Genomic DNA, 14,455 nt, shown 5'->3' on the forward strand with positions numbered 1-14,455 from the left:
TTCCATTTGCTTATTTTACAGTCGAGGTGGAGTGTTCACTTATCACTGTCGTCGGTAAATGTTTAGTGGTACTTAGCAGCTAGCTAATCAGGATTTCCCCCAGGCTTGGACAGTTTGGTAGCTGGTGAAAAACAGTCTTCTCTCTGAAGACTGCTGGATATAAAGTTTAAAACTTTGGTTTCAGGGAGTTCCCGTCGTGGTGCAGTGGTTAACGAATCCGACTAGGAACCATGAGGTTGCGGGTTCGGTCCCTGCCCTTGCTCAGTGGGTTAAGGATCCGGCGTTGCCGTGAGCTGTGGTGTAGGCCGCAGACGCGGCTCGGATCCCGAATTGCTGTGGCTCTGGTGTAGGCCGGTGGCTACAGCTCCGATTGGACCCCTAGCCTGGGAACCTCCATATGCCGCAGGTGCGGCCCAAGAAATAGCAAAAAAGACAAAAAATAAAATAAAATAAAACTTTGGTTTCAGAAACCCTAGAAGCAAAGAGAACTGAAGGCTGGAGATAATGGCCTTTGGCTTTAAGTAGATTTCAGTCATGAATTCAAACATTCTCTAAAACCTCAGGAGAGAAATGTTATGTCTTGGAAGAAAGAAAATTAAGTCTCAGAAATCTGTCCCATTAGGGTGTGGGAATAGTGCATCCTGTCCACAGCAGTGACAGTGAGGGTTTTGGCAGTTTTCCTCATAAGTGATAAGTGGTAGGATCTGGGGGGCTATGCCTGAGGCACAGATGGGATCCCTGTGGATGTAGCTATTTGAGTTTTGATCATAAGGAAGCGTTGAACACCTGACAGCAAAGGTATTTGTTTTTCCAAAGTTCAGTGTGGCCCTCTAAAAAGGTTGTGTAAAAAAGGCAGCATGCATCTTTTTTTTTTTTTTGCTTTTTAGGGCCATGCCTGTGGCACATGGAAGTTCCCAGGCTAGGGGTCAAATTGGAGCTGCAGCTGCCAGCCTACACCACAGCCACAGCAACACTAGATCCGAGCCGCGTCTGTGACCTACACCACAGCTCACGGTAATGCCGGATCCTTAGCCCACTGAGCAAGGCCAGGGATCGAACCTGCAACCTCATGGTTCCTACCTAGTTGGATTCGTTTCCACTGTGCCACGATGGAAACTCCCTTTTTTCCTTACTTGCAAATTGTGTATACTCACCTGGGAACAGTTGTGTGTCGGAATAGCACTTCCCGCCATGAGACTCTTATGGCAATGCTGCCAAAATAGACGGACCAAAGCCGTTGCTGTCTGTGTGGAAACGAGACACTATGGCATCTGGGTGATACATGGATACACTGCCGGGTTTTGTGGTGACCCTCCTGTTCACTGAGTAGCTGACCAGAAAGGCCTTGAGACACTGTCTTCATGTGATATTTATCCAACTCCAGTTCATGGGTTAAGTCAATTCCTTGGTCGACTTCTTGTTCAGCTTTTACTTTACACCCACTGTGTCTTTGAAAGAAATCAGTCTCCAGATGTCTCTGTCATCATCATCATCATTATTATTATTATTATTGCTTTCTAGGGCCGTTTGTGTGACATGTGGAAGTTCCCAGGCTAGGGGTCAAATTGGGGCTACAAATGCCAGCCTACACCACAGTCATAGCCACACAGGATCCAAGCCACGTCTGTGACCTACACACAGCTCATGGCAACGGGCTGGATTCCTAAGGCACTAAGCGAGGCCAGGGATCGAGCCCACATCCTCATGGTTACTAGTCAGGTTCTTTACCGCTGAGCCACACGGGAACTCCGTGGTTATCAATGTTAAAGATACTTAAGAATGCCCTGATCTGATTGCTCTCACCTTCTAGATGTAACTCCTTTGTTTTCCTTCTAACCTCATAGCCATATTAAGAGTTCAGAGGAGATAGCAGTTATAAAAATGACTTTAACTCATTCTTTTTCCCCTAAAAAGACTGGAATTGGGAGAAGCAGAAAGAACAACCCAAAGAATACCAACGAATCCTACAGTGCTTCTTAGATAGAAAAGACTGTTGCTACTCTATTCATCAAATGGGTAAGGTCACGCCAGCAGTTTAAAGGCTGTCCCTCTGTCCTGTAGTCCAATTAAGAGGAAAGAAATTCAGCTTACATTGCCCGTACTTGATCTTCTCGTCCCCTGCTTTATATGTGGCTCTGCTAAGTCGTCCATTTACTTATTTATAGATGCAAAAAATGAGGAGTTGGTGGTTCGTTGGAAGCCTTTTTGCTAACATGTCTATTTTTTCCACATAAAAACAGCACAAATGGGTGTAGGAGAAGGGAAATCAATTGGCGAATGGTTTGGACCAAATACAGTTGCACAGGTGTTAAAGTAAGTACAAGAGTCTGACATGCGCCTTATTCTGCTGTCCCCTCTGCCTCCCTGCCATCAACCTAATTGTTCCTGCCATCCCTACCCCTCTTACTAAGCCGCCAAACATCTGTACCATTTTGTTCAGATAGGTCTTTGAAATGTGTAATACGTGTGGACACTGTCTTGGTATTAGACTTGAAACCAGTACCAGTCTGTGTAGAGGCCCCTCGGGACTCATTCTGTATCTTCCCCATAGACTGGTGCTCACATGCTCGGCCATCAGGGTCACTTTGAGGCCAAAGAGTTTGAACTAGAGGGGAAGTCTGAGCCAGCCTAGACAAGACATGGACTCCCCCCTTCATTGTATTACATTTTTTTTCATTGATTCATTCAACATTTACTGGGCACCCCCTACTGTGCTAAGTACTTGGTATACAGAAATAAGGTAGGAGAGGGAGTTCCCGTTGTGACTCAGCAGTAACAAACCCAGCTAGTATCCATGAGGATGTAGGTTTGATCCCTGGCCTTGCCCGACGAGTATCCGTGAGGATGTGGGTTCAATCCCTGGCCCTGCTTAGTGGGTTAAGGATCCGGTGTTGCCATGAGCTGTGGTGTAGGTCACAGACGTGGCTTGGATCTCATGTTTCTGTGGCTGTGGTGTAGGCTGGCAGCTGCAGCTCTGGTTCAACCCCTAGCCCAGGAACTTCTGTATGTCGCAGGTGCAGCCCTAAAAAGACCAAAAAAAAAAAAAAAAAAAAAAAAAGGAAGGGAGGTGTAGTCCTTGCCTCATGGAACTCATCAGCTATTGGAGGAGACAGACCCCAAGGGAGTCTTGGAATCAGTTTGTCATCTCTTAGCAGACTCTAGGTACCCCAGCATGGTACTTCTCCAGTTGTCCTGTTAAGTCCCAGAATTCACTTCCCACAGCAAGAGGCCACACGGAGAGGCCAGGACCCACATTTTGAAAATGAATGGGGTGAGTGGCATCAGCACCTATTCCTGCCAGCCACCTCATTGTCCTTTCCTCCCTGACAACCTATCACCAAATGGAAACTCCATGAGGGCAGAGATTGTATTTGCCTCGTTCACTCTTGTAACACTAGCACATAAAACTTCCTGGCACATGTAAGTGCTCAGTCAATACCTGATGAAGCGTGAAAATGGAAACCAGCATCTGGGGCTGGATTTAGGCCTCAGAAAATTGAAACCTTCTAGCCTCCGTGGCTGTAGCCACTTCAATACCTGGGATCTCTGGCGCATGATGGCAGGATCTGCAAAGTAGAGATGGGGCCCTGTTTCCCTCATTAGCCAACCCTTAGTGAACTAGAAGCTTGGAAATGTGCTTGTGAGGGGAGGAGTCTGGATTTCCTGGGGACCCAAGTGAAAACTGTATCTTGACATTACTCTTTGCTAACAGCACAGCCTCTCTGAGACCACTTGCTTGCCTTAGTCTGTATCGCTTGCTGGCGATCTGCTGAGTGAAGATCTGGCAGTAATTTGGGAACCACTCTAGAAGCCCAGGGTAGAAAGTGTAGAAGATTAGAATTGCCATGCTGAGCCCCACCCCCAGCTTGATATGATATGTTTGTAAATGACATCCCTCGGAATTGGCTTCTTTCTTCTGAATTTCGAGGTGCCCAACAACAGCAAATGGAAACAGATTTTTTTTTTTTTTGACTTTTTGCCATTTCAAGGACTGCTCCCGTGGCATATGGAGGTTCCCAGGCTAGGGATCTAATCAGAGTTATAGCTGCTGGCCTATGCCACAGCCACAGCAACGTGAGATCCGAGCCACATCTGCAACTACAGCACAGCTCATGGCAACGCTGGATCCTTAAGCCACTGAGCAAGCCCACGGATCGAACCCGCAACCTCATGGTTCCTAGTCGGATTCGGTAACCATTGAGCCAAGACAGGAACTCCCAAGCTTTTTTTTTTTTTGTCTTTTTGCCTTTTCTAGGGCCGCTCCCGCGGCATATGGAGGTTCCCAGGCTTGGGGTCGAATTGGAGCTGTTGCTGCCAGCCTACAGACATTTTTAAAAGAATTTGAGTTCTGACTCATCATGATTGTTATTACCATTAACTGTATATGATGATGATAATGATGTCATTATCCTTACTTTGGGGAAAGTTAATATATTAAAATAAATGAAATTTAAAGATAATGGCAATTAGCCTCTTCCTGGGAGCTGGTGAGGTTCGGGAGAGAATGTGTGGTTTGGTTTGGTTTTGGTTTGGGGGCACGGAGTCTGGGCTTTACCCCAGAATCTCAGAGGAACCAGGTTAAACATGTCTTATTCAGATGGGTCAGAGGAGAAGAAGATAAGGCAGAAATAGGCAAGGTACTTCACTCAGACTTCAGATAATCCCTTTTAAAGGGGTTTTCTTTCTAATCTCCTCTGAAGTCATTCATTTAAACAGGCGCTCTGTCTTCAGCTGTTGAGCAGCAAGGCCCAGTCCTGGGGCCCTGAGGCCCCAAGTCTCCTGGGGCCGCATTCTTAACACACGTGGGGAGGGCTGGAAGAGGTCATCTCTCCCTCTCTGGATTTTCCTGGGGCTTGTTCTTCGTGTTACATATGCGCCTAAACAAAGAAACAACAATAACATATATGTATGCACACACGTATAGGTATGTATACACACATATACGCACGTATACACACACATGCACGTACACACACACATGCACGTATACACACATATACATGTATGTATATATGCACTTATATGTATACATGAATACACACATACATGTGTATACATCCATATGTGTGTATACATCCATACATATGTATGTATACACACATATACCTGCATATGTCTACATGTGCATGTATATATACACATATATGTATATGTGTATAGACATATACATATATGATATAGACACATATATTTGTAGACACAAATATGTAGGCGCATATATGTATACCCGTAGGTCCATATATGTAAGTGCATATATGTAGGCACATATGTGCAGACACACACACACACATGTATATGTATGCCATGCACATGACATGCTGCAGTTCCTGAGCCAGGGATTGCACCTACACCACAGCAGTGACAACACTGGGTCCTATAACCTGCTGAACCACTATGGAACTCGCATGTATATATTAATACCAGCTTTGTTGTGCTCAGAGAGAGCAGTAAGTCAGAATGCCTCTTGTTTAAGAAAACAAAATTTCTTGGGAGCAGATGCTCTGGTAACTCCTCTTTCACCAAATAGGAGTGACGTCATTTTGCCAGACTTTTCCATCTTGTAAAGCAGGGCCTTCTTGAGGTTCAGAAGCAGTGACTGTGGCATTCTCAAGGTCCCTGTACATGGCATATGGAATGTTCCAGAGCTTGGCCAAGGGAGCCGGACCTGACCTGAAGTCCAGCTTCTCTGTGGCTCAGCGTCCTGTAACTTGAGGACCATGGGGCATACACAGGTTGTACTGCTTCCTGCTAAGGTGTCTCATCTTCCCCACTTGTGACTTCCCTGTGTGTTGCTTTGCAGAAAACTTGCTTTATTTGACGAGTGGAATTCCTTGGCTGTTTATGTTTCGATGGATAACACCGTGGTCATTGAAGATATCAGTGAGTCCCTGGCCTGTTTACCTTCTCGGGTGGTGGGCAATGAGGTTCTTCCTCAGCATTCAGAATGTGTGTGTGTGTGTGGTTGTGGAGATGGACAGACAGACACAACGGCTCTCTGGCCTGTCCCTCTAGCAGGACAGGGGAGTTGAGGGGAGCACAGGGCTCTGGTGAAGCATTCCCCGTGCCCTTTTTTTCCTGTTCCCTTTCAGCTTTCTTTTTTTTGTCTTTTTGCCTTTTCTAGGGCTGCACCCACGGCAGATGGAGGTTCCCAGGCTAAGGGTCGAATCGGAGCTATAGCCACTGGCCTACACCACGGCCACAGCAACATGGGATCTGAGCCGCATTTCTGACCTACACCACAGCTTACGGCAACGCCAGATCCTTAACCCATTGAGCAATGTCAGGGATCGAACCCGCAACCTCATGGTTCCTAGTCGGATTTGTTAACCACCGCACTACGACGGGAACGCCTCCTTTCAGCTTTCTGAAAGGGAGGAAACAGAAGATCTTTGCTGCCCCTCAGGGAGGCACCAGACCATTTCCCTGCAGGACCCCCCCCCCCCCGCCCCCAGTGCAGGTTACCAGTTAAACCACCAGCAGGTCTTCTCTGGCGCCCCCACCCCCCGGCCCCATGCTCCCTGCCATGGGGTTAGAGAGCCCGACAGGTACAGGCCTTGTTTCCAAGGCTCTTATAATCTCGTTGAGAAATGAGAAGGAGTTCCCGTTGTGGTGCAGCAGAAATGAATCCAACTAGGAACCATGAGGTTTTGGGTTTGATCCCTAGCCTCGTTCAGTGGGTTAAGAATCTGGCGTTGCTGTGAGCTGTGGTGTAGGTCGCAGACGCGGCTCAGATCTGGTGTGGCTGTGGCTGTGGTGTAGGCTTGTGGCTACAGCTCTGATTCAACCCCTGGCCTGGGAATCTCCATATGCCGTGGGTGTGGCCCTCAAAAGACAAAAAAAAAAAAAAAAAAAAAGACAAAAAGAGAAATGAGAGTCTCTCAATGAGCCCAGAATATCTGACACGAGGTGAGTGAGTGTCCAGTTGCCAGAAGGAAGAGAAATAAGGGTTGGAGGAGGAGTGGCCTGGGCTTCCTGCGGGTGGCAGGACAGCAGGGCCCTGGCGGCAGAGGGGAGGGCCCTCCAGGCAGGGGCTGTCATGTGAGGTCTCCCATAGTCTTGGCACATCTCCTAGGCCTGGATACCCCTCACTGATGGAGCTCTCTTGTCTTCTGATTCTAGAAAAAATGTGCTGCGCCTCTGCCTTGAGTGCTGACGCAGCAGTGGAGAGCCGCCGTGACTCACTGAATGCTTCGACCCAGAGTAAGGGCCCCTCTGCCTGCCGCCCAGCCTGGAAACCCCTGCTACTCATTGTGCCCCTGCGCCTGGGCATAAACCAAATCAATCCTGTCTATGTCGACGCTTTCAAAGTAAGTCACACCTTTCCCCGAGCCCCTTGCCGCCTGCCCATCCCACCGCCATGTGAGCGCGGAGGTCCGTGAGCAGCAGTTCGCAAGTGAGTTGAGAATCTTGCATTCTCTTTCCCTCCAGGAGTGTTTTAAGATGCCACAGTCTTTAGGGGCATTAGGAGGAAAACCAAATAACGCCTATTATTTCATAGGATTCTTAGGTAAGAAAAGAGGAATTACAAGTAAGTCATCATGGGCCAGGGGTGGGTGGGCAGAAGGTCTGCCGGGGAGACCAGGCGAGTCCAATCAGGGGGCGCTCGTCTAGCTTGGAGATGCTGTGGCCTCTGGGCAGCTCACCTTGTTTCCGGCCTTATAAGTGCCTGACAGACCACAGATCCCCCTCCAGGGATTCCACTTCTTTGCCTCTCGACAAGATGCTCCTGTGGCTGCTTTCCCACTGGATGGCCCCAAGGTCACAGCATTGCTTCACTACCTCTGTCTTTCCTGTGGGGCCCAGGGCAGTGGGGCTTCAGTCCTCTGGCCTGACCATCTCCCTCTTATTGGGGCTCAGGCATCCAGGCTGGGAGCCATCCTCTGGCTTCACAGGCCCACACAGCTTGGCCTGCTAGCTTACTGCTAAGAGCCCTGATTGGATGGGAATTAAAGGGGCCAAAGACAGAGATATGCCTTTTCTGACAGTGGAGGCCAAGCCTTAAAACCTTTGACCTCCTGATGCAGATCAGCTCAGCATTCCCTGCTTCGGTAGGCAACCTCTAGAAGCACAGCCGCCTTACTCACTAGCTGTGACCAGAGATATTTGAGGCCCTTGGCACACAAGGGGAGCTAGCCTAGTGCACCTCAAACTTTAACATGCTCACGAATCACCTTGAGAGCCTGTTACAGTGCAGGGTCAGCAGATCTGGGGTGGAGCTTAAGAGCCCGCATTTCTAACTAGGCAGTGCTGGTGCTGTTGGTGCCACACTTTGAGTACCAAGGGCCTAGACACCTGGTTAGTGCCAAAGAGCACAGATAAGGGAGTCAGGCGGCTGGGGAAGCGGGATATGGGTCACCTCTGGCAGCTTAGAGTGTGAGGGAGAGCCAGAGCAGGCGTGGAGAATGGCCTGACGGAGGTGCAGAGGACAGGGCGAGGTGGGCTTGGCCGTCTTTGCCCCTCTGTCCTTGTTGGAGCTTCAGAGAGGTAGGACTGGTGGAAACAGACAGACCTGGTCCTGTATGTGGTCAGTCTCCCACTTGCTAGCTGTGTGACAGCAGAAAAAGAGTGTCCACTCTTTCAGTCTCGGATTGCTTTTTAGGGAAAATAGGGCGAACCCCTGGCTCACCATGCTGTCATCTCACAGTAGATCCAGCCTGATCCCAAGCCCTCTTTCCTGTGCTGGCTCTTCCTCTCTTTGAGGGCCCTGTCCTGACGATGTCCCTCTTATTGGGGCTGGGGCATCCAGCCTCCACAGTTGCCTGGGCCCTCTTGAATGCTGCCATCTACTGGTCAATGCCAAGAACTACAGCTTGATGGGACATTTGGAACCTGGAGGCTTTTCTTTTTCCAAGTACAAACCCCAGTATTTGGAATTTTATAAATTCAGATGTCCTTTGTTTTCTAAGATTTTGGATGCCTGTCAAAGAAATGTTGCAAAAATACATTTTCTATTGCTTGCGCTTGAGGACAAAGTGGAAACAGATTGGAAAAGAATTTGGGAGGGATCTCAGTGAACTCCTGGCCACCTTGGCCTCCCTTATCCCAAGCTACCCAGAAAGAATTTGCCCAACTGGCATAGCCCTCCTGTTTCTGGAGGCCACTGGGGCTGGAAGACTTGCATGAAGTTGGACTAGTTAGGAAAGAGGTATGAGCAACCCTCAGTTCCCGAGACAGAAGTTTCCATAGTGCCCGTTTGCTCATTAACTTTCATAAATCCTTTGTTTAACCTTCACTTGAGGCTCGCAAGTCCCCTCAACTCCCCTTCTCTGACTCATTCCCTTACCATATTAGGTTGGAGGGATCCAGATTGGCACAGGGAGGGGACAGATGAGGACTGCCATTTTCTGAACGAGGGACTCTACATTCTCTTTGTCTCTCCCTTCTGTCTCTCTCCATGGATAGATAGATATATTTATATTATTTATCATTATAATATATAAAAATATGTTTTATTATATATTAACACACATACATGTATAGTGAGATGTAGATTAATATCAATAGTTTAGATAGAGTTCGCACAACACCCTATGAGGTCGAGATCATTATTTCCTAGTGAACGACTTAGAGGAGCTGTTTCCTCAAGGTCACCAAGCTCGAAAGTAGCAAAGCCAAAATTCGATGGCAATTTGGCCGTCCCTACCCACACCCCACTGCGTTACTTCTCCAGTGCCCTCTTGCCCGGTGCGAAGCCGGGAGGAGCTTCTGCTGCAGAAGAGTACGGCCAGGGGGAGGGATGAGCCGAGACATTTCTTCTGCTTAGACGAGATGTTTGTCTGCTGTACTTTGGAGGTCACCACCTGGAAATCCATTGCGTGAGCCCAGTGTCTGCAGATGGTGGACCTGCCTGGCCCTGCTGCTTGGGCCTCACTGGAGACCTTGATTTAGACTCCCTATCATTTCTAGGACTGTTTCAATCGAGTGTATCTCTTTTAAGCACTCTCAGAAATAGGGCAGCCCACAAAGCTCCACTACACACACACACACACACACACACACACACACACATACACACATGAAAGGGTCAGAGTCAGAGAAGATGCTATTATTATGTCCAGAACCTTAACTCAAAATACTGGCAAGGGAGTTCCCACTGTGGTGCAGCAGAAACGAATCTGACTCGTATCTGTGAGGTTGTGGGTTTGATCCCTGGGTTAAGGATCTGGCGTTGCCATGAGCTGTGGTGTAGGTCACAGACATGGCTCAGATCCCGTATTGCTGTGGCTGTGGTGTAGGCCAGTGGCCACAGCTCTGATTCGATCCCTAGCCTGGGAATTTCCATACACTGCAGATGCGGCCCTAAAAAGCAAAAAACAAAACAGAAGACAAGAACAACAACAAAAACACTTGCAGGATGCTCAGTTCTAACTGCACTTTGGATTTGTATTTTCTTGAGCACAACTTCCTTCTCCTCTCCCCCTCCCCCCCCTTTTTTTTTGTCTTTTGTCTTTTTAGGGCCACACCGGCAGCATATGGAGGTTCCCAGGCTAGGGGTCTAACTGGAGCTACAGCTGCTGGCCTACGTCAGAGCCACAGCAATGTGCGATCCGAGCCGCATCTTTGACCTACACCACAGGTCATGGCAACACCAGATCCTTAACCCACTGAGCGAGGCCAGGGATCGAACCCGCAACCTCATGGTTCCTAGTCGGGTTTGTTAACCACTGAGCCATGACGGGAACTCTGTCCTCTTCCCTTTCTATAAGCTTTCTTCTAAACATCCTGGTTGTTGTTCTTCATTGCACCTTGAGGCATATATATATATATATATATATACACACACACACACACATATACATACATACACACACACATATATATAACTGGCCTCACCCACCTGTGATCTGGGGGAATATGTATCTTGATGTTCCTAAAGCAAGTCATATGGGGGCATTGATTTCTATATACTCCTAAACAAATGTTTGTCAGGAAATCCTTCTGAGTCTCAGCAAGATGCTTCCATGACCACCTTGTGTTTATATTGTGGGTTGAGCATTTCACAGAAGTGAGATCTTCTCATTCTGATAATACGCTGTGAGGTAACTGGAACAGGCCCAATGACCCCCACTTAAAAAACAAGAGTTAAGACAGAGTGAAGTGGTTTGTCCTAGGTCTGTGATAGAGGCGACAAGTTAAACTTCGCATCAGACATCACAAACACTCTTTGCCAACAGAAGCACTTAGATGTCCCCAGCATAATCCTGGATGCCATTCTAGGGAAGGTCTTTGGGGCGTCCCTCCTGACCCCATCCTCCTGCCTCCGGCAGATCTCTTGGCTTGCCTAACCCCGTCTCGAACACAGAGACCCAGATGGTTCTCAGGACTGGACGGTGAGGTTGGGGTACCCCCTTTGGTGCTCTGGCCTACTCAGCACCCTGCCGATGAGCATTAGAGGGACTCTCAACCCTTTGAATATCAGATAGAAGTAGATTGTATTATGCCAAACTCCTCTCAGATCATTATTGGGCTAGGCTTTTTCAATGTAATGAAGCACGGTTTTCCTCTCATTTGCAGTGGCAGATCATCTCTAAGTGAGTTTTCCCCGGAAGGTGTATCAGTGCTGCTTTTCCTGTGACCAAGTCAGGAATTACCGACGTGCTAACAATGACTAACTGATTAGCAAATCAAGCCCAGAAGTCAGTTCCCCGGTGTCTAATCCATTGCAGAGCCAGCATTCCCATTTCTTTCGGAGGCCAAGGCCATTTTCCTTCCCACATGTACTCTTGGACCATAGCTCTAGGAACCAAATGGTCGAGAGCAAGATGCTTCCCAATGTCGAAAGATTCAGGAAGCTCCCTGATGGCACCTAGACTCATGGCCTGGTGATTCTACCTACCGCCTCTTGGCTGCTGCTGCTCACAGAGCCCGCCCTGTCATCTGTGGTTGCTCATTTCCCCCCTTTTCCCAAACCTGTCCCTTTCCATTTCTGGACTTGGACTTTGGAGGCGATGTAAATGTTAGGGCAGGTCTTCACATCGGACGATTGGCTTTGGGTGCAGGCGGCTTCCTTCAAGCATGTTTCACCCTCCTTCAGGCTCTCTGTCATCTCATTCTCATTGTCACCAAGGGAGGGTTCAACCAGAGCACCTCCTCCCAGGGCCAGTGGTGGGTCCAGGCTGCTGGTTCTTCAAAGGTTAAGCCTGTCTCATTCAAAACAGGTGATGAGCTCATTTTCCTGGACCCTCACACAACCCAGACCTTTGTGGACACTGAAGAGAATGGAATGGTTGACGACCAGACTTTCCACTGTCTGCAGCCCCCCCAGCGAATGAACATCCTGAACTTGGATCCTTCAGTGGCATTGGTGGGTATCTGAAGGTTGGGTGGGCCAAGAGATACAGCGCTGCCCTATCACACTTTGGTTCCCTGGAAGTTACCCAGGTTGCTGTGGAGAGCGGCAAAAGAATGTTCACTCCCCACCCCCACAAGAGGTAGTGTCGTGTCACATAGTGGGGAAGGAATGGGCCCTTCCTTGAGAAAGTGGGATTCCTCAAGTTGGGATCCAAGCCACTTACCAGCTCCGGACTTAGGGCGAGTCCCTTCACCTTTCTGAGCCTCCGCCTTCTCACCCCTCCGATGGGCCACACAATAGTTCCTTCCTTGTTAGGGATGTGCGAGGTACACGACATGCCACGCACTTAGCGCAGTGCGGCACGTTGTTAAGTATTCTAGAAATGTTAGGTGTTATTAGCGTTAGCAACTTTCCCCTTTTCCTTCATGCTCTCTAATTATTGCCCTCGCAGGCCCAGGGAATAAGATGAGGCATCGGCAGAGAGGGAGAAATGGCACGAGACCTCCTGGGTGGACAGTGTCCATTCCTCTGGGCACACAGTCCAGGAGGTGGCAGGGTCTCCCCGCTAGAAACAGGACGGCTGTGCACACACGGAGGGGGCAGCTGGGGAAGGAACCAGTGGTTCTGGTGCCTGTCTGCATCTTTTCTTCCAGTTTAACCAGATAAAGCACCAGTGAGAGAGAGCCGCCAGAGTTTTCCTCTTGTCGTGGGCCATTCTTTCACCCTTGTAGGATGGTTCTGACGGTGGAGAAGGAGGCTGATGGTTCTCTTTATTCTTCTAGATCATAATGTGGCTTTGACCTTAAGGAATTGAAGCAATGCCTCCAGCTAAAAGTACTATTTGGCTTTTGTTTGCCGGTCCTGATGGATGTTTTTTAATAGATTACTAAATGTAATGGAATTAATCCTGTGCTTTGGAGACTGGTCTTCAAGTTACTTTCTCTCACAGTATATTTCATTACTGGAGAGGGACAGGGAGGCAAAGACACAGGGTGAAAGGGAAAGGAACAGAATAAAAGAGAGGCAGGGAGAGGAGAGGGAGAGTGAGCCCGTGCATGTGAGAAAATGTGAATATGAGTGAGCAAATGTGTGTGTCCATGTGAGGCACTGAACTGGGAGAGAGAGAAGTTCAGAAAATCTTCCTCCTTTATTGCTGGGACAGCACATCCAAAGGGAGTAGCCCACATCCAACGTTACAACTCTGGGCCAACGGCTCCATGTTATTGCGATACCAAGGGCCCGCCTTGGTGCCTAGTTCTAAGCTTTGTTCTTTTGCTTTCCTCCAAGGGATTTTTCTGCCAAGAAGAGAAAGACTTTGATAGCTGGTGTAGCCTTGTTCAGAAGGTAAAGAGACATGTTTTTCTTGGTTTTAAACAAATGTTGGCGTTCCCGTCATGGCTCAGTGGCTAACCATCCCCACTAGTATCCATGAGGATGTGGGTTCGATCCCTGGCCTCACTCAGTGGGTTAAGGATCTGGCGTTGCTGTGAGCTGTGGTCTAAGTCACAGACATGGCTTGGATCCCACACTGCTGTGGCTGTGGCGTAGGCTGGCAGCTACAGCTTCGATTCGACCCTACGCCTGGGAACCTCCATATGCCTCGGGTGCAGCAATTAAAAAAAAAAAAAAAAAAAGACCAAAAAAATGTTGTTCAATATAATTCCTTTCCAAGATGGTTTTTTATAGTAACGTAAACCTAGCCTGATATGACAATACTGGAAGAGAAAGAAACTAAGATGTGGGGAATTATACATAACTTTGGGGAAAACAAACAAACAAAACACCCCTATTGTTTGGAATGTGCTTAGAATGTCAGGGAAGTGATATTTTTAGCTACTGAATGTTTCATCTCACTAAGCCTACAGGTCAATGAAATAATCAACTAACGTTCTACCATTGTAACCTACACATGCCAATTTCGTATAGCTCAGCCCCAATTCTTCCTTACCCTGTTTATGACACTGAGATGGTTGAAGAAACCAAACTGCTCTTCTCTTTATTTAGTGGTCCATTACAGTTTAATGTATTCCATTTTGGTTTAAGGGACTTGCCTTTTTATTCACTGTCTTATTTATATAAAATATAGGCACAGTGCCACTTGCAGTAAACACGGTCTGCAGAAATCTGTGTAAATACAAAAGCAGGTTATTTTTTTCTGGCATT

The 14,455-nt window shown here is 48.1% G+C and overlaps 1 protein-coding gene across 2 annotated transcripts in view; it reads left to right on the forward strand.

The window, feature by feature from the left end:
• Window positions 1-14,455, forward strand: part of ATG4A (autophagy related 4A cysteine peptidase) — an 83,187-nt gene that overhangs the window by 58,708 nt on the left and 10,024 nt on the right. For both annotated transcript variants that reach the window (XM_047764579.1, XM_047764581.1), the window contains 7 exons: window positions 1,915-2,016; window positions 2,241-2,313; window positions 5,801-5,880; window positions 7,120-7,307; window positions 7,429-7,507; window positions 12,159-12,304; window positions 13,580-13,636. In XM_047764579.1, the coding sequence (XP_047620535.1) occupies window positions 1,915-2,016; window positions 2,241-2,313; window positions 5,801-5,880; window positions 7,120-7,307; window positions 7,429-7,507; window positions 12,159-12,304; window positions 13,580-13,636 (725 nt within the window). The remainder of the gene's footprint in view (window positions 1-1,914; window positions 2,017-2,240; window positions 2,314-5,800; window positions 5,881-7,119; window positions 7,308-7,428; window positions 7,508-12,158; window positions 12,305-13,579; window positions 13,637-14,455) is intronic.

Source organism: Phacochoerus africanus, chromosome X, assembly GCF_016906955.1.
Source record: "Phacochoerus africanus isolate WHEZ1 chromosome X, ROS_Pafr_v1, whole genome shotgun sequence".
NCBI lineage: Eukaryota > Metazoa > Chordata > Mammalia > Artiodactyla > Suidae > Phacochoerus > Phacochoerus africanus.